This window comes from Hakea prostrata, chromosome 2 (assembly GCF_041222555.1).
Source record: "Hakea prostrata isolate BN-2017 chromosome 2, UWA_Hpros_2, whole genome shotgun sequence".
In the NCBI taxonomy this organism is placed as follows: Eukaryota; Viridiplantae; Streptophyta; class Magnoliopsida; order Proteales; family Proteaceae; genus Hakea; species Hakea prostrata.
Genome location: NC_142601.1, coordinates 45,878,940 through 45,904,726, shown reverse-complemented (window position 1 = coordinate 45,904,726; position 25,787 = coordinate 45,878,940). Strand labels below are relative to the sequence as shown.

General features: G+C 39.6%; 1 protein-coding gene across 2 annotated transcripts; it reads right to left on the bottom strand.

Annotated features, from left to right (window-relative positions):
• Positions 1 to 449: 449 nt before the first annotated feature.
• Positions 450 to 25,787, bottom strand: LOC149024482 (binding protein). Of its 2 annotated transcripts, XM_089144709.1 has the most exons (17): positions 25,613 to 25,787; positions 25,194 to 25,510; positions 24,943 to 25,103; positions 24,773 to 24,849; positions 23,664 to 24,658; positions 23,347 to 23,538; positions 19,567 to 20,232; positions 19,240 to 19,416; positions 19,015 to 19,082; positions 18,724 to 18,946; positions 18,537 to 18,636; positions 18,345 to 18,460; positions 18,204 to 18,261; positions 11,640 to 11,791; positions 11,245 to 11,446; positions 1,009 to 1,185; positions 450 to 929 (listed from the first exon to the last, which is right to left on the bottom strand). In XM_089144709.1, exons 1-17 carry the CDS (start codon positions 25,743 to 25,745, stop codon positions 832 to 834), a joined length of 3,912 nt encoding a protein of 1,303 aa, XP_089000835.1. In that variant the 5' UTR covers positions 25,746 to 25,787; the 3' UTR covers positions 450 to 831. The 2 variants fall into 2 exon arrangements, with proteins under 2 accessions (XP_089000835.1, XP_089000834.1); XM_089144708.1 differs by having other exon boundaries at positions 23,664 to 24,849.

Below are 25,787 nucleotides of genomic sequence, written 5' to 3'. Positions count from 1 at the left end.
TGTCATATTTTCTGCTGGTTGGTTTTGTTCTCTCCACACAAGCCTAAACTCTTTCTCTTAGCATAGCTGCCACTTACAGTATTCTTCCTTTTATAGCTTGACACTTCCAAGGTCTTTGAATTGTCCCATTAAGAATATCCACTGCTAATTTGAAACCAGATCTGATGGAGACCTCCAAATACCCTTCTTAAGTGCAGAGTTGGATCCCTCTGTGAATTCCTAGTTGACTAGTCAGGAACAAGTTTTCATCAATCCTACTTGAACCTTCTCTCAAGACCCTCCTTTCTCCCAATTTCTTTCTACAGTCCTCGTTGAGATTAGAAATAATCACTTGCCAACATTACAGCAGCCAGCACTTTACTTGAAACTTGAGTATATTAAAGACAACGAATGATTCACTCAACCTCAATCTAGCACAATGAACCAAGGCAGTTTGACGTATCAGATCACATTACATAAAATAGCAAATACATTCAAAGACAGAAGTCCACTCCCCCACCCCACAAAAAAAGAGGGGGGGGGGGGATTTCCAAATTACAACAACTTTCTATAATTCACAGAGATTACAGTGCTGTGTTTAACCAACAGAAATGGATAATTGGCAGAGAATCTTAGAAGATAATTTCCAATCGAAGTGTCCAGTCTGTTGGAGCAAAATAATCCAAACGCGAGGTCTCCCTACTAGTATATTAAAAGCAGCAGATATTTTCTCTAACCTGCTAAGTACTTCTCATGTGCATCATAAGTAGAGAGATAACATGAAAGAAAAGGACACTGTCTTCAACTTGAAGAATGCAGCAACTATGTTGCTAGTGGAAATGGACATGAAGGTTACAGTCTATTTCCCCGGGTTTTTCTTCTAACAGAAGCAGCATCCTTTCTATCTTTCACAACGACCCCACCACTCTTGGCTTTCAACCTCGAGACACCTGTAAACAGTGGCAGAATGCAAAGTTGGTAGAAGCTCTAAACTGGCTTTTGTTCTAACAATTCAAGAATCTTGATCACCTTTCTGAGAAATCTTTCGTGATGTAACCTCCATGTCACCTGTTTCTGATTTTATGACCTCACTGGAGGCACCTGAACTTCCTTCCGACACAGCAGTTTTTTCTTCTGATCCATTGTTTGAAGTTTGCATTGATACATCCTCTTCAGTTAAGGAATCTAGAACCTCACTAGCTTCATCTGGGGGGGGGGGAATCAACAAGATAGGACATCAATTTGGCAGAAAAGAATGAGAATTAGTAAACAATGAATGAAAAGGGCAATTTAGGAAGGGATTGATCCATCGAGAGTTAGTACTTTGCGCTAACTCTCGATAGGAAAGGGTTGTAGGAATTAAGAGTTTTATACCAATTGAAATAGGTTTATGTTTTCCTATATAGAATAGACTTGTAAATTAGCCTATATATAGAAAAGTTACTTTGAGGAGTTCTCACAAGATTTAAGAGACTCCACAACACAATCGTGGCTTCCATCCTCTCCTCTCCTCTCCCCCATTCCTCACCTTATTCTTTCTCAAAATAACATGGTATCAGAGCAGTAGGTCTTCTTATTCCTTTCGATTCTATAGGAAGGAAAGAAATTGTACCTGGAGAAGAAGGAATCGATAGCTGGTTCCTTTCGGTTCTGCTTCTTAGGAGAAGAAGCAATCGTTGCTGGTGTGGCTGCTGTAAGTTCTGCTTCTTAGGAGAAAAAGCATCGATTGTGTTGAGATTTCGAGACTTCGAGACTTCAAGAAAGAAAGCTGCGATCTGTTTTCCTGTTTGGTCTTGAGTTTTGGTGGTTTTAAGGAGACTTCAAGAGTGATCCGATTGTGTTGAAAGACTTGCGATCTGGTTTCTTGTTTGGACTTGAGTTTCGGTGGTTTAAGGAGACTTCGATCGAGTTAAAAGACTGAGATAAGTTTTCTGGTTTGGTTTGATTTTAAGTTGAATCAAGTTTTCTGGTTTGGTTTGATTTTAAATTGGTTTATTTATGTTTATGAGATTAATCTGAATCTGGGATTAATCTGGGAATAATTCTGATTCTGTTTCGATTCTGTTTCATTCTGTTTCGATTTCGATTCGATTTCGGGATTTGATTTTAAAATTGTTTGATATGGGAGAAACTTCAAATAAAAATACTATGACTGAAATTATTTCTTCATCCTCTCATCGGTTAACTGAGAAGAAATTGGAGGGTGGATCAAATTTCCACCAATGGAGGGCTATAGTTAAAATTGTTCTTACTGGACGGGGACAGATAGATCATTTGACTAAGACTGTACCCATAGATGATGATGCTTGGGCAATTGTTGATGCACGAATACTTGGGCAGATGTTTAATTCCTTGGCAGATAACATTATAGATTTGGTGACTCACCTACAAACTGTGAAGGAATTATGGGAGTATTTGAATGTGTTGTATTCTGGTCAGAATAATCTAGCTAGAATCTACGAATTGTCCCAGGAATTTTATCGAGTAGATAGAAAAGGTAGAGATATTACCCAATATTTTGCAGATTTTAAAAGAATGTATGAAGAACTAAACTCTATTCTACCTATCTCCTCTGATGTCAAAACTATGCAAAATCAAAGAGAACAATTAGCTGTTATGGGTTTCTTGGGAGGTCTTGGAAAGGAGTTTGAGGCAGTTAGAGCACAGATTCTTGGTAGTGATCATTACCCACGTTAGCCGACACATTTTCAAGAGTTCTTCGTGTTGCAGGGAGAGTACCAATAACTCTGCGTAAAATTCAGCTTTGGCACAGCTTTCGAGGCACCTCCGGAGGACGGGTCCTTGGTGGACAAAATATAGGACGAACTCGAGGAAATAATACTGGAAAATATCCAGGTTCACACAACTCTACTGACAGTCCAGGACAAGTTAAGACTTGTCATCATTGTGGTCGTCCAGGACATATTCAACGATACTGTTGGAAGCTTCATGGGAAGCCCCCACACATGGCGAATGCAATTATCACTTCTGAATCAGCGCCTACAACCACTAAAGTTCATCCTGAGGGTAAGACTGTAAAGATGACCGAGGAAGATTATATTCGTTTCACTCGCCTGTGCCACTCAACCACAATCAGCCGCCGCCACCCTTGTTCAAACAGGTAATGCTACTAGTTGCCTTTCAACCACATCTCACCCATGGATCATTGATTCAGAGCTTCGATCATATGACCGGGCTACAGTATATTTTCCTCTTTTGTTCCATCATCCTCTTTGGTTACACTTGCTGATGGTTCTCATATCAATGTTAAAGGAGTGGGTACAATTCAACTCACTCCATCCATTACCCTACCCTCAGTTCTTTACATACCTAATTTGCCATTTAACCTATTATCTGCTCAAAAATTTACTTCCACTAATAACTCGTTTGGTGAAATTCTTTCCTGGCTATTGTTTATTTCAGGATCTTACGACGAAGAAGATACTTGGTAGAGGCCGTATGTCCGGGGGTTGTATCTATTCGAGGAGATATCCTCTACTGCTTGTTCTAGTATTTCCATCCCCCATCAAATACATTGTCGGTTGGGGCATCCCTCTCTGGAAACCCTAAAATTGGTAGATAAAAGTTTTCATTCTCTTTCAAAGTTGGATTGTGAGTCTTGTCAATTTGGAAAACTTCATCGTGTGAGTTTTCCTCCTCGTATGAACACCGATCGGACCACCCTTTCTCTCTCGTTCATTCCGATGTGTGGGGACCCCGTCTCCGTTAGTTCTACTTCAGTTCGAGATACTTTGTTACATTTGTGGATGATTTTTCAAGAGTCACTTGGCTTTACTTAATGAAAAATCGCTCAGAATTATTTGACATATTTTGCAATTTTGTTATTGAAATTCGTACTCAATTTGGTGTTCCTATTCGTACTTTTCGTAGTGATAATGCCAAAGAATATTTCTCGATCCGCTTTGTAAATTTATGGCTTCTAATGGGATTCTTCACCAATCTTCCCGTGTTGATACTCCTCAACAAAATGGGGTTGCAAGAAAAATAGACACTTATTGAGGTCACCCGTTCTCTCTTATTTGAGATGAAGGTTCCTAAATCCTTTTGGGCTGATGCGCTTCAACCGCTTGTTATCTTATTAACAGATGCCTTCATCTGTCTTAAAAGGTGGCATTCCTCATTCTCTCTTATTTCCTTCATCTCCTTATTTACTTTACCTCCTCGCGTATTTGGTTGTGTGTGTTACATTCGTAATCATCGCCCAGGATCTCTAAACTTGATCCACGTGCACTTAAGTGTATTTTTGTGGGGTACTCTCGCACTCAAAAGGGATATCGTTGTTATTCTTCCGACTTACGAAGATATTTTGTTACCTGCAGATGTGTCATTTTTTGAGTCAACTTCTTTTTCCACCAATCTCATAGTTTAACCGACCTAAATGATGATCTATGTATTTTTCAAAGTGTGTCTCCACAGGGTCGTTCCTTCCCCTCCACCTCTCGCCGACATCACCAAAGTGTACATCGCCCCAAAACCACCAGCTCCCCCTCTCGCACCTACGGTCTCTCCTCCGTGCCGACTTTGTCTGTTGATCCCGCGGACGTTCCCCGCCAAATCTGACCTTGATATTCCCATTGCTCTTCGGAAGGGTACTCGTTCTGTGTTCGGTATCCCATCTCTAACTTTATTTCATATTCTAATTTATCATCCGGGTTCTCTACTGCTTTATCTACTATCGAGAATTATCCTATTCCTAAGAATGTTCTTGAAGCTTTGTCTAATCCTGATTGGGTCAGTGCAATGAACGAAGAATTACAAGCCTTAGAAGACAATCAAACTTGGGATCTTGTGCCTTTACCCTCAGGAAAGAAAGCTATTGGTTGTAGGTGGATATTCACTGTGAAAGTTAATCCTGATGGTTCGTTAGCTCGCCTGAAAGCTCGTCTCGTTGCCAAGGGCTATGCTCAAGTTTATGGCATAGATTATGTTGATACTTTTTCGCCTGTTGCCAAGCTTACTTCCATCCGTATTTTAATCTCTCTTGCCGCTACATACAAGTGGCCCTTGTTTCAGTTGGATGTGAAGAATGCCTTCCTTCATGGAGATCTACATGAAGAAGTGTATATGGAGCAACCACCTGGGTTTGTTGCTCAGGGGGAGAAGAATAAGGTTTGTCGCCTCCGCAAATCATTATATGGTCTCAAGCAGTCACCTCGAGCATGGTTTGGACGCTTTACTACTGTTGTAATAGAATTTGGGATGACTCGTTGTGAAAGTGATCACTCTGTATTCTTTAAAAACTCTGATGCAGGCAAGATCTTTCTTGTAGTATATGTTGATGATATTGTCATTACAGGAGATGACACTTCAGGAATTGATAGGTTAAAGACCTACTTACAAGAGAAATTTCAGACCAAAGACTTGGGCAAGTTAAAGTATTTTCTAGGAGTTGAAGTTGCCCAATCAACAAAGGGCATCTTCTTATCTCAACGGAAGTATGTACTGGATTTACTTTCTGAAACAAGAATGTTGGGATCAAAACCTATAGACACTCCCATGGAATGTAACTTAAAGTTAATGCCAGAAGATGGAACCCTTCTTGATGATCCAGAGAAGTACAGAAGGCTTGTTGGGAAGCTGAATTATCTGACTGTGACTAGACCTGACATTGCCTTTCCTGTCAGTGTTGTGAGCCAATTTTTGTCTGCCCCACGAACATCACACTGGGATGCAGTTATACGAATTCTGAGGTATCTTAAGAAAGCACCAGGACACGGGCTTCTTTACACTAATCATGGACATAAAAATGTAGAGGATTCTCTCGATGCTGATTGGGCTGGATCACCTATTGATAGAAGATCGACTACAGCTACGCACATTCATTGGAGGAAATCTTGTATCATGGAAGAGTAAGAAACAAACTGTGGTAGCAAGATCAAGCGCAGAATCGAGTATCGTGCTATGGCACGGTACATGCGAGATGGTATGGATAAAACAATTACTCCAGAATTAGAATTATTGATGACACACCAATGAAGTTATGGTGTGATAATCACAGCTGCGGTTCATATAGCATCAAGATCCAGTCTTTCATGAACGTCCAAGCATATTGAAGTAGATTGCCACTTGTTCGTGAGAAGTTACTGCAGGCATAATATCCCCAAGCATGTGAGGACCGGAGAACAACTTGCGATTTGTTCACCAAAGCTCTAGGGAATACAAGGGTTACCTATATTTGTAACAAGTCGGGAATGAGTAATATATATGCTCCAGCTGAGGGGGAGTGTTAGAAAAGGGCAATTTAGGAAGGGATTGATCCATCGAGAGTTAGTACTTTGCGCTAACTCTCGATAGGAAAGGGTTGTAGGAATTAAGAGCTTTATACCAATTGAAATAGGTTTATGTTTTCCTATATAGAATAGACTTGTAAATTAGCCTATATATAGAAAAGTTACTTTGAGGAGTTCTCCCAAGATTTAAGAGACTCCACAACACAATCGTGGCTTCCATCCTCTCCTCTCCTCTCCCCCATTCCTCACCTTATTCTTTCTCAAAATAACACATTCCAAATGAGGGTCCTTGGTGTATGCTTTTTAATGATGATATTGTTTTGGTAGATGGACACAATATTAATATGGAGAGCAACTTTGGAATCAAGAGGCTTTAAACTAAGTATAAAGAAGACAGTATATAGTATGTAACTTCGGTTGTAATCAATGAATGATGAGGTGGTGAAACTTGATGAGGAGATTCCACAAAACAATTATTTTAGGTACATTGGCTCAATCATAAATAATGAAAGGTGATATAGAGGATGATGTTTTCCAACAAATTAAAAAAAATATGGTGGATAAAGTAGAGAGGTATGTCCAGGGTATTGTTTAATTGAGATCTATTGCTTTAAAGCTTAAAGTAAAATTCCATGGGACAATCGTACGGCCAACTATAATGTATGGTGCAGAGTGTTGGGCCATTAAGAATCATCATATAAATAAACTTAGTAGCAAGAATGAGGACGCTAAGATGGATGAGTGGCAAAACTAGGAAGGACTAGTAAGGAATGATTATATTAAAGTTGGTCTGAGAGTAGCTCTGATAAATGATAAGCTATGAAAAAGTCGATTGCGGGCCAATGCCATGTCCACTAGAGACCTTTAAGTACCCCTATATAGAGAAGTGATTTAATCCAAATTAAAGGAATTAGAAGAACTAGGGGTAGACCTAAGATAACTTTATAAGAAGTGTGGAGAAAGGATATGCACAGTTTAGGACTTATATCTATTATGGCCTCAAATAGAGCTGGTTGGAGGGCAAGGATCCATGTAGCCAACCCCATTTAGTTGGGACAACGTTCTTATTACATATAGCCAAGGAGGAGGGGGAGGTAACGGCTGTGAGGCTCAAACTCAAGACTTCCTAGTGGGAGTTGGATTAGTGCATCACACCATCACCAACTGTGCAAGGCAGCATTTTTAAGAATGGGAGTTTTAAACTTTTAACCTGATCCATATGGATAATATCCCAAATAAAGAGCAAAAATTCAAAAAAAAAAAAAACCTATTCACTAGAATGATTGTGCCCTTTTATTTTACCTTGTTAATCTTAATACAATGATTGCATTGAACATCTCTCCCAAGTACTAATGATGAAGTGATTGTCTTTCCTTAAACTCTTTGACCATCCTAGAAACAAGAAGTGCTTCACTTTGGGAAAGTAAAACTAAGCACAAACTTGCAAAAGGCCTCCACTCTCCGCTCATCTTTTCCTCTTCTCTTAGCCCAATCTTGTACCAATCCCTTTTTTATAATAAAGTATAGGGGAAAGAGCTTATAACGAGCCCACAATTCTACGGTATTCTTCTATATCTACACTCCATAGTCCATCATGGTCCATTTCAATCCAAACCAGATTCAAATGCAGCATACAAGACACAAATGCACCATATATATGTTGAAATCAAACTAATGGGATCGACTACCAGGAAACATTTGCCCCTGTTGCCAAGATGAACACAATTCGATTTGTCCTTTCATGTGTAGTAAATGGAGCCTACAATAGCTAGATGTAAAGAATGCTTTCCCCCATGGAGAACTTCAAGAGGTGTGTATGGATGTGCCACCTAGGTGTGCTACCACTGAGACTCGTGGGAAATTGTGCAAGTTGAAGAGGGCATTATATGGGCTGAAGCAATCTCCAAGAGTTTGATTTACAAGGTTCTATAAATCCCATAGAAAAAAATTCAAGGGAAACTCAAGTTTTGACTAGGTGAAAATGGGAAACCTAGGTGGGAAACTGGGAAATTTCGAAGAAACTTAGGATTTTTTTGTGCAAGTTTCGACATGAAGTTTCGACAGGTTTTAGGGAGTATTTTAGGGTGGGACTCTGCATTTAAGTTAATTAGAGTATAAAGAACACATTGGATGTATTTTGCTAAAAAAGTCAATGTAGATATGTCATTTAATGTATATAACATCAATGTAGAGTAGTCCGAGAAGAATAATAATAACTTAATTGCTTAAGTACAAAACATTCAATATATAATTTCTAACTTCAAAACATCAAATGCAAAGTAACTGACAATAAAAGGAAAATACAACTCACTGCCAAGAGGAGTGCCTCGGTGGATCCATCTTGTGAGCTAAGTAGTACTATGCCTATAACATCCTCTCCTCTAACCAATGAACATAGACATCCCATGACATTTTATGCCTATGGTTGTCAAGGTAATCGACAACTATAACTTTATAAGTCTGGTCATCAACATGCCTAAGATAACCAGTCTGAAGGAATACTCAATTTGGATAGGGAAGTCCTAATGGAGGGGGTATTTGAGGAAACATGAAAGAAACAAAAAAATTGAAAATATGGGAAAGCTACAAGACTTGCAAGAAAAAGTCCTAAGTTTCCACAAAATTTCCCATGTTTCCCTAGAAATTTAGGAATCTTTTTCCTCATGAACCACCAGCCAGTTTCACTGAGTTGAACCAGGTTTCGACAAGTTTCGACAAAATTTCGACAGTTTCAATCGAAACTTGGGATTTTTTCCAGTCCCCTAGTTTTTTGTTTCAAGGTTCCCAAAATGGGAAATTTCGCAAGTTTCGATGGAATTTTGTTCTATGGTTGCCATGACTATATTAGCCTGTCATGCGCCTTTTTCAATATCAGGTGATGCAATCCTTAAGCAGCTTACTTGATCAATCAAATGCCTTCCGCATACTAAACTTTAGAGCACCCATATCTGTTTCTTCATTGTTCCAATACTTTCCTTGTTTCACTAAGGCGTTTGGTTGTGTGTTATGTCCACAGTCACCAATCTCATGGGAAGCTTAATCAGTGAAAAGTTGGATTATGTTTGCAAGTTACCCTCCTACACAAAAGGTATATCAATGCTACCATCCACCAATTTTTTTTTTGGGTGTCATTTTGCATGAATCCTTATCCTACTACTCCTGACCGCCTCTTTAGGAGGAGCATATTACTCAAGATGTGTCAGATCCTCCACTTAATTCTTCAATCATAGAAGACATTCATATTCTCATCCCTATTACTGATGGGGGGGGGGGGGGGGAACCTATCCATATTACAAATGAGGGGGCGCCCACAGTTGCTTCTTGAGGGGAATCCAAAACCACAGATACATCCATCTAAGAGGTAGCCACCTTACCTTTGAAGACAACTACTACTACAACACCTTTACCTATACAAGAGTTCTCCCCATATCATACCTTGCTACTCCACCAACGCCCCAATTAACAAATAAGGATCTTTCACTTAATTACCTGTAGCCCTCTGTAAGGGCATTAAGGAAATCCACCTATCTTATATCTCATGCTGCTACACTCACTTTCCTGTAAGTTTTGAGTGTCTTCTCTTTCCTCTCTTTCAATTCCACAAAAGTGGCAGGAGGCTAAACAGATCCAAAATGAAAGGCTGCTACAATAGAATGAGAGAATTAGACAAAAATGGGACATAAGAGCTTGCAGTTCTTCCTCCAGGAAAGAAACCAGTTGGCTGTAACTCTAAGTGGCTGTTTGGGCTAAAACCATATGTTGAAGGATTGGAATTGATTATCAGGAGACATTTGCTTCAGTAGCCAAATTAAGCATTGCCAGAGTTTTATTGTCATGTGCTGTAAATCTAGGGTGGGCGCTACATAATGTCTTCCTATATGGGCAAGTTAGAGAACTAAGTCTACATAGAGCTTCCTATAGGCATCTCAGGTAAAGACAAATTTGGGAATGTGCGAAACTCAGGCGTGCACTTTACTGGTTAAAGCAGCCCCCTCAGGCATGGTTTGAGAGATTGCACAAGGTAATGATTTCAATGAGCAACAAATAGAGAAATGTCCCAAGGGGACTGTAATAACCCAAGGTTTTAAAATCCAAATTTGTTTTAAATCAATCAGGGGCAATTTCAAGATTTTAACTTGAGAGGCAAATACGTAAATTCAGAAAATGTGTTTCCTAAATCTTATTAGGTGTACTGAAAGCTATTCTGAGTAGTAGACATTACACTATGATTCATCTTCTAATGGACACATTGATAATGGCTATTTAAATAGAGATTAATTTGAAGTGGAACACTTTCCCAGTTTAGATGGACAATGACTTGCAGTAAGCAGAGGAGTTTCACCAGTCAAAGAGAGATGGACTAGCAAAGATACTGTTACCTGTTTTTAAGAAACCACTCTATGAAGTGTCCTTGGCACCAATGAACTAGAGATTCATAATAAATCTAACCAAAGGAAATGCAGTTGGTAACTCTCTCCACATAACTTACCTGTTGTCCCACTCCACTACATATGGAAGCCATCTCCGAACTCTCCCACCCCATAGAACCCATTAAGCCATATGTGGCCTTAAGGACAAATTTCATGGAGGAAATATAATATGGCAATAAAGGTACTTTGGAATATATCTTAAAAAGATTAAATCACAAACCCAGAAAACTGTCTGAGACATTAAAGAGCATGGAAATGTGGTACTGATTTGGTAATTTAGAAGTATCAGCAAATCATGAGGAAATGTAAACAGACATGTTAGAATCCCATTATGCCCTTCCAATCCTCTACAGTGGATTGGGGTAAAATTCAAAAGAAACAACAACATGGTTTTCTCCAAGGAGAAAATTCATTAGCTACAAACAATTAACTTCATATAAAAAGAAAAGGTCAAACAGTAAATTTCTACTTAAATCATATATATTATTGCATAAAGACCCATCAGAAGGCAAACCTCAAAATAAAGCAACACAAGTATTAAGCAGGATTATAAACTAAGTATGGCTTCAATATGCTAAACCTACCCTGGCTATCATCGCCTTCCGCATCTCTTTCTGCCTTGTCCTCACCCACAATAGGACCTTCCAAACAACCAACCTTCTGTTGGTGAACTTGAGCATTTCTGGCAGTCATTTCTTGCTCCTTCTTCTCCAGGTGGAACTTACTAATCTTCTCCTCAAACTCCTCAATACAAGCCTTGACCTCTGTCTTTGCAAATTTCTTACCCTGATTGCAACATTAAACTATATAAGCAGGAGAATGGGCCAAGTGAACTAAATAAACAAAGACATAGACACTAAAGTGGGCAGGCAACCAAGGAGTTGGAGAGGGTTCAAAATCAAGTGGACCAACAAGGCAGCAAGGTGACCAAGGATGCTGGACACCCAGGCATTCCCGAGGTAAATATGAATAAAAATACCTTGCTTATAATGTATTTGAAGTGCTCCATCACAGAATCCTCAGAAAGAACATGTTCATAAGTTTTGAAAGACTCTATGAGCTTCCTTATTCCTTTCTCAGTGAAGGTCAGTTGTGCAAGACAATACGAAATGTATTCCCACTGTTTGATATCTGCAAAAAATGGTACCAGAGCAGTCAAAGTGAATTCCTGATCATTAGCATGAAGTATCAGTTCTCTAGCCTTCAAGGAAATGAGCTTTCAGTAATTCCAAGGAACTCATCAATGTTGTTACTAACCACCAGAAGTAGATTAGAACAGGTGTTCTTGAATGATCAGAGATCCAGAAAAAAGGATGATTGAATAAATTCAGATTCTTCACTGGAGTTTTATTTCTTCCAGGTAAAAAAAAAATGTCAGAGAAAGTTTCCAGTAAAAACTAGAATACAAGTATGTTATTTATTATTATTTTTTATTTTTTTTGGGTATGAATTTTTTAAATTTAGTTACAAGTAATTTTCCACCCCAGCAACTAAAATCATATTCAAAAGAAAAAAAAAGGGGCATTGTTGGTTTATAAACTATTGGATAAGTTGATAGGGTATCTGACTGTGGCAACTGGAAGGTTCCTACTTCCTGGCTTTGTCTGTCACGTTACCTGATGACAACATCCTCCCTAAGGAGCAACAGTCTTTAGTCTATCAGCGATGCTGATTCAGAGATCAGCCCATGGCAGCACCTACGTGGGTCAACAACAAGTTTAGAGGATACTGAATTGCTAGAGTCCATTGGTTCAGAGTGGAGTACTGCCCCTAGGCAGTTTTATTGGTTAACTTTAGGTTTAGTTTGATTCTTTTAAGTCTTATGTGGATTACTTTTGGTAGTTTGGTTTATTTTAATTTTATCTAGGTTATTTCAGTGTAATTGGGTTTTGGGGTTAAAATTAGCCCATGAAAATGCCCATGGTTATTTTCATGTAAGTGTACTTTTTGGGTTGCTAGTTTTGACCCCAAGTCTTAGAACATTAGTAGTAAATCATCCTGTCTCCGACCTTGACGGAGAAGGCAGACAGAGCTAGGGGGTGAAGGGAAAGAAGCTTTCTCTTCAAAGAGAATCCTTCTTGAGGAGATAGGAATGGATGCAATTGGTCCAGATGGAGTCATCTCTAGAGAAGATTTTCCGGAGGAGTTTGAGGAGGCCTGCTAAATTGTGCCCCTGGATTCACCGGATACCAAGAGCACCTTCAACTTTAGCCTTATAGACATCAACCCATTTGAGAGGGTGAAAGAATTCAAAAGTTTCTTGGCCCTTTCAGAGGAAGCTATAAAACAAGAATTCCATAGCACAAATGGTAGACTTGGGAAGGGCAAAGATCTTGCACCAATAAATGTAGGAGGATAGAAAAACGGATTGGAGCAGGATTTGCCTACCAGGAGCGAGGAGCTTTCCTTTCCCGAGTTGTAGATATTCCAAAGCTGATCAAGCAAGGGGAGCAATGGTGAGTAGTGAGATGAGATGGGATAAAGAGGAGGCCTAGGTATTTGACAAGAAGCGAGCCCAGGGAGAAACCAGTGGAAGGAGTGAGGTCGTAACAGAATCGGGGGTGGCAGAAAGAACTAGCTTAGATTTGAGGAAGATTGACATAAAGGTCACAAAGGGACTTGAAAGGCAAAGGAAGGACATGATAGCATAGTTGTCATGGCGACGAGGCGATGCAAGGTGGTTTAGGCTAATTGAGGCGATGAGTCGATGAGGCGCCCTCCGAGGAGCTTTTGAGGCGGTTGAGGCGTTTTAAGTGAAATTTATAGTGTACATCTCATTCACTCTAAATCTATCATATCTTATATAATAAATAAAAACTAATATCAGAATACCTCAAGTCATCCAACATACTACAAACCACACATAATAGGTCCTAAATAAAAAGTCGCGAGAAGAAAGGAAGAGAAGAAGTTGTTTGTCGCTGGCCACTGCTTGTCGGAGTGTCATCGCGGGAATGGAAGAGAAGAAGAGAGGAAGAGAGAAAGAGATTAGGGATTAGAGTGAGAGTGAGAGTGTGAGACTTGAGTCAAGAACTTATTCTCTTTTGATTTTGTTTGTTTTTATTTTTATTTTAACATTTGATCACATGTAGCGTCATTATACATATGCATATAGGTTCAAACAATAGATACTTTACAATCGGAATCTAATAAGTATTTCAATATATGCCTTCGATTAGGCATCTTTCTCGTGATTTAAAAAAGGAAAAAAAAAAAAGCGGACGCTTTATTGCCTAAAAATAAGGCGATGCCAGTTTGAGGCGCTCCGAAGGAGCCCAGACACCGAGGCGACGCAGGCGACGCCTTGACAACTATGCATGATAGTCGAGATGGAAGAACGATCAGCTTTGTAGAAGATCATCATGTCATAGGTGAAAGCAAGATGGGAGAGATTGGTAGATTTGAATTTCGGGAGAAGGGAGATCAAATGATTGGACTTCATCTGAAGGCTTCTCAAGAGGACCTCGGGCAACGGAGAAAAGGTAGGGTAGAGGGGAAAGCCCTGATGAATTCTAGTGTTGGAGGGGAAGAAACCAACAAGGAAGCCTTTAACCAGGATAGAAAGGGGGGTGGAGATATCCAGCGTATGAGAACAAGAGGAAACTCCGTGGCAGCCAACACATCACAAATGAAACCCAAAGAAGCTAGTCGAAAGCTTTATGAAGATCAATTTAAGGAAGGCAGTAAGGGAAGCTGATTTCCTATCAAACCCCTGAATGATCTAGCTATAGAGGAGGATATTTCGGCAATTCTTTGATCCTCAAGGAAGGCAGCTTGGTTGGGATTTATGAGATAGGGGATCACTAGCTTGAGGCAGTTGGCAAGAATTTTTGTGATCAATTTATAGAGGAGATTACACGAAGAGAAGGGCCAAACCAGATGAGGAAGATGCTCCAATAGATTTGGGAATAAAGAAAAGGAAAGTTTGACTGATTGATTTGGCCAAGTTGACTCGGATTGAGGAAGAAATGTTGGATGACTCAAATGAGATCCTCTTGGACAATGTCCCAGCAAGCCAAATAGAAGCCATACTAAAGCTATAAGGCCCCAGGGCTTCTTTGGCTTAGTGGGAGCGGATGGCCTGACAAATCTTGTCAGGGGACGAAATGGCTTGAAGAAAATAAATGAAGGAGGAGGGCACGAATTTGTTTAAAAGGTAGGGGGAGCGGTGGGAGGAAAGAGGGTGGCTCAAGGAGGGAACAGAAGGTAATGGCTTCATTTTTAATACTAGGAATAGAGAAGATGGTGGATCCATCAAAGCCCACAAGAGAAAGGATGGAAATGAAATTATTTCAAGCTCTAAGGGATTGGTGGAACTGTGGAAGAAGCTAGTGTTGGAATTGCCAAGTTGAAGCCATTTAATTCTAGCTTTCTAACATTGCAAGTTCTCTGCATAAGAGACAAGGGAGAAGAGGGTGGCGGAAAGACACTTCTCCTAGATGGCAAGGAAGGAGTTAAGAGGGTCAATAGGAAGTTGATTTTGAATTTGGGAGAGCCCAAATTGGCATGACTCCATGTTGGAGGAGATGTTGCCAAAAGTATAGAAGTTTCAAGCCTTGAGGGCAACTTGACATTGCAAAACTTGCTTGTTAAAAGCCAAGAGCTGGGAGGAGTGGTGGGTTACCTACTTGACCCAAGCAGCAAGGGCCTCGAGGGAGAAGAGAGGATGGGAAGTCCAAATGTCAAAGAACTTAAAAGGTTTGGGGCCGAAGGAAGAATAGGTTTGAATGGTGAAGTCGCAAGGGCAAACAACGGATATCCCAATAGGGAGCAAAAAGGAGTTGGAGGAGGGAAAGGAAGAGAGCCAAACCTCATTGATCAATAACTGATCCAGCTTAGAGGCAATCCCATTCTGGCCAATCTTTTTATTATGCCAAGTAAGGTGGGAGCCTCACTAGCAAAGGTCATCAACCTCGGTTGAATCCAAGCAATCATTAAAGGCGTTAACCTCATAGAGATAGAGTTGTTACGTCGTTTTTCATAAGGGAATCTAACTACATTGAAGCCGTCACCGAGGCCCCAATGATGAGTGCCAATAGAGGAGATGCACTCAAGGGCTTCCCAAAGGGGCAAGCACTATTAAAGGCATAGATAATGGTGAAAAAAAGGGAGTACTATAATTGGGGAAGCAAATCTTGAGATGCAAAAATTGAGAGAGGAAAGGATGATAGTAGGGGTGACAGCCTTGTATTCCCAAAGAAACCAGATGCGACCATTAGGAGAATTGTAGTGGTTACTAGTTATAGAAAAGGGACTAGGCCGGGGCTATGGAAGTGGCAATCCAACAGGTTAGGTCAAAGGTGACATGTGTCTCAAGGATGGTAAAGAAGAAGACTTGGAAGAATGAATGAGAGCCTTGACTTCTGCTTCCTTAGCAATGGAGTTGAGCCTATGGATATTCCAAAAGATCCCACTAATCATAGAGTGTCAAGACGAAGGGCAACATAGTTGAGGGACTAGAGTTCCTAGAGTGGAATAAGCAATGTTATCGCAATGGGGGTGGGTGGGCCTTTTTTTTTTTTTTTTTTTTTTTTTTTTTGGGGGGGGGGGGAAGCAAATATGGAAGAGATGGGTGAGGCCGATTCGATTCTGAAGTCAAAAATGGTTAAATGGGTTTAGCCAAGTGAGGAGGTTAACAATAGGAGTAAAAAGGACTAAGGAGGACGTATGGGAGGGAGAGGCAACAAAATGTGTGGAGGGGTTGGGTATTACAAAAATGAGCTCGCCAAGGTGGAGACATACACGCCTTGGAACCTTTTAGAGGTTCAACTAGGACATGACGAGCGGCATGGACCGACACTAAGGTTACTCAATTTAAAGAGTGCAAAGCAGGTGTCATCTTCATCGAGATTGTAGGGAATTGACGAGGCAACAGTGGTGTATCAGGCACTTCTAACAAGAGATCTTGTCCCAAGCATCACGATCGAGGACATAGGGTTGCTGAACATCAAAGAAGACTGGTTGACAATCAATTGCAGGGGAAGAGCAGCCTTCTCATTCCTTCGAGCAACATCTACAAAATTTGTTGTGGCAGGGTTTTAAGATGAAGGCATCATTGTATGCAACAAGCATTGCAACAGGGGTGACATCAATGTTGCAATGACAATGGTGGTGGAAGCAAGGGATTAGGACCCCTTTTGAGGCGGCAACAATGATTGCCATTTTAACAATGGCAGTTTGTCTCAAAGCAGTGGGTGAAGGAATAGTGTCAACGACAACAGGGGCTATAGTAAAAACAGTTCTGGAAAAGAGAACAGGCAAAAGGGTGCCATCAATGATAGGAAGGATGATTTCTATCGGTCAAGAGGTGAGCCGAATGTAGGTTTTCCCTGATTACAACTGCAACACAAGCGACAATGAGGCATGCTTCCTCGATTAGGCTCTCAGTAAGGGTGAGGGTGACCAAGGTACAGATGGAAAAATGGGGGATCCATAGATGGCAAAGGAGAGAGGATCAAGGTGGTGGCAAGAAGGGATTGAGGTGGTAGCAAAGGGGTTTGAATTGGTGGCTAGAGGATGGTTTTATCAGTTGGAGGGAAACTGATGGGACACCAAGCAAACATGGCAGTGCAAGGGAAGGCTTTCAAATATGATCCGTTGGTCAAAATGTTTGCCATCTTCTTCTTTAATTGGAATGGAAAGGGGAAGAGATTTAGCAGCAGAAATCTCTATGCAAAACTCTAGCAAAGGTGAGCCTGCCCAATTGCTAAGTTCTCGCATCCATGTACAGCAGTTGTCCCAACATAGAATGTATTATATCCAAGCAATCTTCATTTTGGAGATGGAGATGGAGGCATGGGAGATGAATCCATAAAGGAGCAGAACTAAGATCGACCTTGCTCAACTGGAGATGGGAGCCCATTGTATCAAGAAAAGCATCTTGTTTCCAATGAACCAAGGGGCACCTTCAAGAGCCTTAGATTTAATTGATTTATCATAGAACCTGAAAATGAAGATGCCATTGTTCAGCAGGTAAGTCTTCAGAGCACCTTGAGCTTTCCAGTATTTTACTAGTGAAGCTTGCATGATGTTGAAGGAAGGACTTGGCCCAATGCATTGACCAACCAAACAGGCTTTCCACTTAGAAAAGGAAGAGAGGAGGGACACTTTTGCGTAAAAGGCATAAGGGGGTGGGACCATCAGAGGCTGGTTATATGTAGAGAGGAGAGTTTCTGGATTGAGGGCTGAGTATGGCTTGAGAAAAGGGAAGACCAAGAAGGAGGACCTGCTGGAGGGGAATGGGTGGGAGAGGATTGGGATTCAGATGGGGGACCAGGGTGGGGGTAGGATCTGAGGGAGAAGGGAGGACCAGAGCCAGGGAAGACATGGTGTACTGCACTGCTAGTCATTATCACCATACAGAAATACAAATGAAATTGAAACCAAGGATCTCAACTATCGTAGTTGATTGAATAATGTTGTTCAAGTATCCTTGAAACTTCAAGACATAACAAATGTATTTCATAACTTCGGCATATAAACAAATGCTTCTATCTAAAAGGAGATGCATAAATAGACTGCAGAATATCAAAAGCAAATGTACCTGTGACTCCACCAAACCTATTGCAAAGCTTTTCAACTAAAGCTTCCATTTGCTTGTCCTAGAGGAAGCTCAAAGCAAAAAGAACCATGTTATAGGTTGCACCAGGGACTTCTATCAGTATATCAGTTAAGCCATCCATACCTTCTTGATAGAACTTATTAAGAACTGCATGATGTTACAGAAAGCATCTTTCTCCAGGTTTTGATTGGATAACCTACTGAGGATATCCGGAAGTAAATTATAAATAGGGTTGCTGCCTGCAGTTACAAAGGAACATCCCCTGTTATGTGCTGACCATCAGAAAAATTTTCGATATGCAACATTACAATGTACCTTTTTTTGACAACTCTAGAAAGAAGAGCTTTGCTAAGCTTGAAATCCTCTCATCAGCATCTTCTAACCGCACAGCCATTTCATTTATGTAACCTTTTACCTGACCAAGCAATGCTCCAATATTAGACCATCAAGTCCACCACTGATGGAAGAGAAAAAGCATCTAGTAGGCAGGAAGTTCTCAAACCTTCATCATGTCATTCAAAATGAGATGAGAAAGAACAAGGACAGCATTTTTCCTAACAGATTTTGAAGGATCCCTCAGTCGAGCATACATATTCTCAGTCCAGGGTTCCAAAAGATTAGGAAAACGAACAGCCAAGTCTCCCATGGCAATGATACAATTGGAACGAACAGTTTCAGAGGGTGCATTCTCCACAACAGTGAACAGAAGTTGAAGATTTGCTTCACTGAAATACGGATAGTTAAATTCAATTCTAACATTTTTCCGAACCATTAATATACCCCAAGGTCTTACCAAAAATCTGAATCAATTGCCATAAACCGACAAAGTGCAAGCATTCCAGAAGCCTGAAGTTCTGGGTGCTGAAAAAGGCATAATAAACATTTGCATACATGAGTTCGTGAAAAGGAAAACAACAGTTCCCAACAATTAATGAAAATAACCAGGAAACATTTTCAGAGTTATACATTAATTCAGGATATTTTGAAAGATACAAAATAAAGGAAGAAAACCAGCCACCTTTTGCATCAGACTAAAATTTCTGCAAAGCTTTGACAAGAATGGTGCACAGTGTCCTATTAAGTTTTGTCTAACAGAACCACCAGATATAATTTCCTTTTCTGCATTTCCAGCAAGTACATCAAGTGCCATATCTTCAGAAGCAGCAAGACCTAGTTCAGCATTTATACTGTTCTCCTGTAAATCATCTCCAAAGGATGATTAATACTGAAGTCACGTACAACAAAACAGGAAATAAAGTTTTAAAAGCTTTGTGTTGCACAAAATATTGAATTTTTTAACAAAGGATTCCATTAAGTGAATCAGAATCTAAATTCCTATTCTAACCTTCATAGGGATCTCAGTCACTTCTGTACAATCACCCTGAAAATTCTCAGAAATGGGTTGTGACATTTGCTTCTTTGCTCTCTGTTTTTGGATCTTCCGAACACATGATTCAAGGTAAACCAATTGATTAAGGGCAACATGGCTTATAACAAATAAGTATCTACCAAGTTTCGTCACTTGCATGGTGGAAAGGAAGTTCAACCTGCCAAAGTCTGTATCAACTGGGGACTCATCTCCTCCACTATAATCAAATACAGAATGAAGAGACTTTTTCACCAGATTAGCAGCAAAAACTTCAGGTGTTGGATGAATGGAATATATAGCACTTATTGCCTTATCTGCAAAAGAGTACCATATGCCTTCTGGCAACCAAAAACCAGTGACTAAACTTTGTAAAGTACCGAATACTCGGCCTCCACTAGTTGACAAAAGCTTTTCCTTGTCATTCTCAGACAATCTTTGAAGGGCAAGGCATGCAGTTCTGGCAAGCAGAGGATCTTCTTTTGCCCGACGACCAAACCCAATATCAATAATATCCTGAAGGTGGGAACCAAGAATACTAGAAGAAGATTTGGCCGCCATACACAGGAGTGACAATGCTCCACGGCTTTGCTCTGCTGTGACTCCACTCACATTAAAGCTAAAAAAATCCCACAAGGCTGATATCTGGTGGAAGAAGAAAAAAGGAAGAGAGAGAACACCACATGAAGGACGTCTGATTCAAATGCACAAGAACACAACAGATGATTTATCAAGAATTATCATTGCATGGTTATCTCAACATCCACAATCTAGAAAGCTAGTCATTACTCATTCCAGGCAACTCTTTGGTAGCAAGACGAAAGAATGAAGCAAAAACTCATGATATTGACGAGTACCACAAAATGAAATATACAGCTCATAACAACTATATGCAAATTGGTAATGCCTCCTTAAACACTTCATGTTACCAGCATCCTACAGAATGAAAATTGGTCAAGTTCTTCCGTATATAATACTAACATGAAGCCTTCTACTCTGAGAAGTGTAAGCTTCACAAGCATGCATTTTCAATACATGAACTAAGAATGACTACTACACAAATATCATATGAGGCAATAATTATATTTAAGTTTCTCTTCTGAGGATATAACTTGATATTACCCAGGAAGGGGATGGGGGAAAAAACCACTTTTGAGCAATAGTAAATCAAGTATATCTATCTTTATCATATTTTTGAATTCACACACAAAACTTACAAATCACAAATCAAAGTTAATCGAATTTGTTAAATTTGCAGTTCCCATTATACATTCGAATCACTTTATTGAATAAGAGCCAAAAATTCATGTAGCTAGGGTTATGAATTACCCTAGCAACTTAATAGCATTTCTTTTCCATGCACCAGGGGCAAATGGAAAACATTTAGTCATACTATCCATTTTGCTTTAGAGAAAAAGGTTGAAATATTTTATTTTAGTCATGAAATGAAGCATAGATGGCACTGAATGGATGGATTTTTTGAACAGCATGACCCTGAGAGGAATCTCTTGATTTAATTGGAGTGCTCCTTTTCCTAGTTTCAACCTCTGCATCCCTAATGTATTTTTTCACCCTATTCGCCTCATCTTATCTGCAACTTTCCATTGGCAACATTAGTTGGCCAACAGCCAGTTATCTTTTCCTCTTATCATTGTTTGGCAATCCGTCTGCTTGCGCTTCTTTCTCCTCTCCAGAGAAATCGTTGAAAATACTTCATTAAACCCGAAAAACATTAAATTCAATGAAACTCCAAACCCTAAATTCGTGAAACCTCAAAGCTTAAAAACCATCAAATAAGAAACCTTTGAAACCTGAACATGGAAGTGTTGGAGAATGAACGTGAATGTGAAAGGAAGTACTCTCAAGCACTGGACTTACAAAGAGAATACCAATATTCAAGAGGCAAAGCTAAATCTGCCATAGTTGCAGAATAAATGGGGAAGATCCAAGAAAAAGAAGTGCCATTTCACTGAATTGGACGGTTCTCATGACACTTATAGACGCACTCCAGCAGTTGCAGTCCAGAAAACCTTACACTGGAGATACAGAAAACAAACTACTCTCTTTTCTTTATACATTTCAAGTTTAAAGTCATATCTTGCATTAGATTTTATAATAGTCTGTTTTAAACTTAATTTAATTCTGTTGTAAATTATTTATTTATACTATTTTACTTTTGTTTTACAGAAATGTTCAAGAATTAAAAGCATCAAAATATCATTTTTGGAAGCAAACCTAAATGGTTACTGAACATAAAAGTAGCATTCAAGTCAGTAGGGAGCATTTTCAATTCAATGCCCTGTGCCAAGACATACTGCCATTTGCAGTTAAAAACCAACATGCTTTGTGCTTAATTGCTGTGAGACAACCAGAGTAAACAAAACACCTACTTAGTTAGAGTTCTACAAAATAAAGACCAAAATCTTGTAATCATTTAAAATAAAAATAGAAAACCTAAGTCCATCCCTATCTAAATACAAGCTTCAAAAAAAGAATAAAACCTTAGCCTAAACTAAAGCTCAGAAATAAGCATTTCTGTCAGAAAAAGAAGCAAAACTAAGTTTTTCAAGAACATGAAGCCATTAACTTTATGGTACAAAAGAGCTCTTGAGCACTTGTTGGAAGAAAGGACAGCAATTACGGTAAGCATTGAGATATTCTTCACCCTGGAGGACTGTCAGACTTCAGAGTACTCACTGGCTGATAACTGCCATTATTTTTATCTATTGTGTATCCAAATATTACCAATTGATTTGCTTCAAATCTCTCTTAGTGTTGAATGGTTGTAGTCTTCAAAATCAGTCAAATAGCAAATACAACTGAAAATTCCCTATAAACTTATAAAGTATAAGGTGCTTCAAGTAGATACCCAAACTAATATATGACCCTGATTCTGTCTTAATACAAATGTAGCAAATACGCAAGAAACACAGTTTTTTTGTTTCTTCCTCATATGATTAAATAGGAGTGAAGTTACCAACCAGAGATAAAAACTCAAAAAAGTACCTTGCGCCATGGTAGCATTGGCTCCACAATCCTAGATGGCAAGTTACACTTGAACTTAATAATTTCAAAGTAAAAATCTAGATAATTTTGATCCTGTCCAGAATTGTGTTTATTCAGCTTTTCTTTCTCATAGTCAAATTATATGACAAATGAAATGGCACTTTTGTGTACTATAAAGGTATCAGAGTTAATAATTCAAGACCTCAAATGAATTTAGCAATTTCAAGGAAGAAAGTAATTTGACTATTAGACTCAGAATGATATGAGAAATGCTTGGCTGTAACAATACACTTTCGGATCAACAAATGATAGATCTTACGATTGCATAGTACATGGCCATCAGAAGGTAAAATTTTTAGGTATTTAGTTTTGCTTAAATTTTCAAGGGTTAACCCCACTCTATCTAGAAAAGGGCAATCCCAATACAACGGAACAACTAACGAATAATTCTAAATTTTCACATACAGCAGAAATTTCCATTAAGCAAGCCAATCAAGATTCCCGCTTGTTACATAGCCTAGCTCACAATACCAACTCATTTATGGGATCGCATTAGACAAGAAGGTAATAACTGTAGCATATAAAAAATATGTAACAATAATCACATGAAATCCACGTAAGAGTAGAGAAAAGAACTTGATTTTGCTTAAATCAATGAAAAATATTAGTTACTAATTCTGAAGTCAAGAAAGTAAAAGAAAAGGATTCCTATAGGGGGAAACAAAAACTAATCCAAAGATGAAAGGAACATACCGTGCTATTAGAGATATCACCTTTGGCCACCAAAGCATCAACTAGTAACTCCAATGCCGCAAGATCACCAATACTTGAATCAACTGCAAGTTTCAACAGATTCTTTGCAGTTTCACTGGGGCTTTTCTTTATGTATATGGTAATAAATGCACTCTCCACAGCTTCACATATGGATTTATCCTGTGAAAATACCTGAATAAAGAAAAATATGTATTAAGCTGTTTGGCAATGCTCCAACTAGGTAACATAGAAAAACCACCATTACCGTACAAAAATCCAAGTCAAGTAACAAATGTAACCAAAGTCATAGGCATTACCAAAGGCAACATCTTGCGCAGACAAGCTTCTGAACCATCAATTTGGAACTGTCTGCACCTCATGAGCAAAAGGATTGTGTTCTCAACATCAGTGGAAGAAGAAGAAGCCATCAATTGGACAAGAGTTGGCATTGTTGCTGATATACATTTTGAGAACCTCAGTCCTGCCTCTAGTGAAGCAACTAGGGCCCTTGTCTGTTCCAAGTTCCCAACATCTAGCACTGAAGGATCCTGGATATTACCATCTTCAACATGAGGTAAACAACTATCAGAGACACTCTCTTGCTGCTTGGCAGCCTCCCCCTCAGCATTTGCTTGATCAATCTCACCATCTGCTTCACCAGCATCATTATCAGATGGTAACCCATCCAATACACTTTCAACAGGAACAGCTGGCTCCAGCTCTCGTAACCTATCCTTATACTTCTCTAATGTAGCCTCAAAGGAGAGAATACGGAGTTGTGGCCCAAATGGGTTATGCTGCAACATCATAATAAGTAAGTGCAATGCAGATTTTCGAACAATTGCACTCTTGTCCTCCAACCGCCCAGCAGCAATCACAGCAACTTCATTCCACAAACCAATGGAAACAGCATGATCCTCGCATAGCTCAGCCCATACCTGAAGCACTCGACTCCTGGTGTAGGCTGAGACATCACGACACCGTTCAAGCAAGATTTCTAACATAGCTTGCTTGGTACGCAGCCTAGTAGACTTGGAACTTACTTCACCCTCAACATCCTTAAATGCCTTAGCAACCAACTTTCCCAACACTCCTACAAGAGCATTCCTTATCTTATAAGATTCTCCACCAAAATGAGGGATCAAGATTCCTATGTTTGTTGACATTAACTTTGGCAGCTCGTCAGCAAGTTCTACTAGGAAACGCCCAATGTTCTCTGCCCCAACAGTGTCCCTAGCATAGTCTTTTGGGTTCGTCCGCCCTATCTCCCTGATGAGAGAAACCGCTAAGCTACCATCAGCATACTTCTTCTCTGCCCCAGCAACAGTTTCAGCCATATGAGTTACAACAAAATCACATTTGTGGATGAGGTTCAGGATTGAAGCACATGATTGTGCAGTATAATGGTATTTAGTTGCACAGGTACCAATAATACGACAAAGAGCATCTTTGGTATTTGAGTCCTTCAACAGTGCCACATTTTCAAACATGGAGAACGTAACTCTACATAAATCCATGATAGACAAATCAAAATAAGACAGTCAAAAAGAATTAAATACACACAACATATGTACTAAGATAAACTAGTCAACCTACTTGACAACAAAAGAAAGATAATTATCATCGGGATCTGTTGATCCAAAGAGCAACCCGAGGTTGATCTCCAGTGAATTAGCAATTAGACCAACAATACGAACTCGCTGTGGTTCCCAATTCCACGAAGGTGTAGAATTTTTCTTTCGACTACTTGCTGCAGCCTAAATCCAGAATCCAGAGAACTAGTAAAAGATGTTATCACCGTAAACCACACAACGGAATTCAATAAAAATAAATAAATAAAAACTCACCTTTGAACTGTGGTTACTGGGGTTTTGGTTAGACTCCACAGAGAGTACAATATGGAGTAGAAAGAACGTGTAGATTTTGAAAGCATTGCGATGAGAGGCGATACGGTCAACAAGAGGTATATCATCCTGAGGGGCTCTTGAGAGTGAATCAACATTGGGAAGAAGAACACTGAAATTAGATCGGAGACTCTCTACCAGATTCAATTTGCAGGGCGGTGTGAGAAGAGAGAAATTCCTGACAAGAGAATACACTCGGTCAAATACTTCTTGTTCCTCAACGCAGAACAACTCCTTGTCGGATAGGTCGAAAGAAACGCCTGTTTAAATAAAATCAAAAGAAAATTAGAACAATCAAACATGTTCTCTTAGGGTTTTAGGCGGGTAGATACTGAGGAAGATGAGATCTGAAACAAACTGACCTTTAACGAACTCTTCAAGTTCAGAAGGACGAAGTGAGCTTATGTCGACTGGAGTTTGAACGGAGAGACGGTCGTCATCGCAATCTGTTTCAAGGTCTCGAAGATTTGGCGGGAAAATGAAAACAGGAGCCATGGACGGGGAGAGAGAGAGACAAAGATAAAGTGCAGAGCTTAC

Coding starts and splice junctions, on each gene's coding strand:
- LOC149024482 (XM_089144708.1), bottom strand. CDS start 25,745: ATGGCTCCTGTTTTCATTTTCCCGCCAAATCTTCGAGACCTTGAAACA. Junction 19,417..19,566: donor TGACTGAGATCCCTATGAAG/GTTAGAATAGGA, acceptor GATGATTTACAG/GAGAACAGTATAAATGCTGA. Junction 18,262..18,344: donor TAATAAGTTCTATCAAGAAG/GTATGGATGGCT, acceptor AGCTTCCTCTAG/GACAAGCAAATGGAAGCTTT.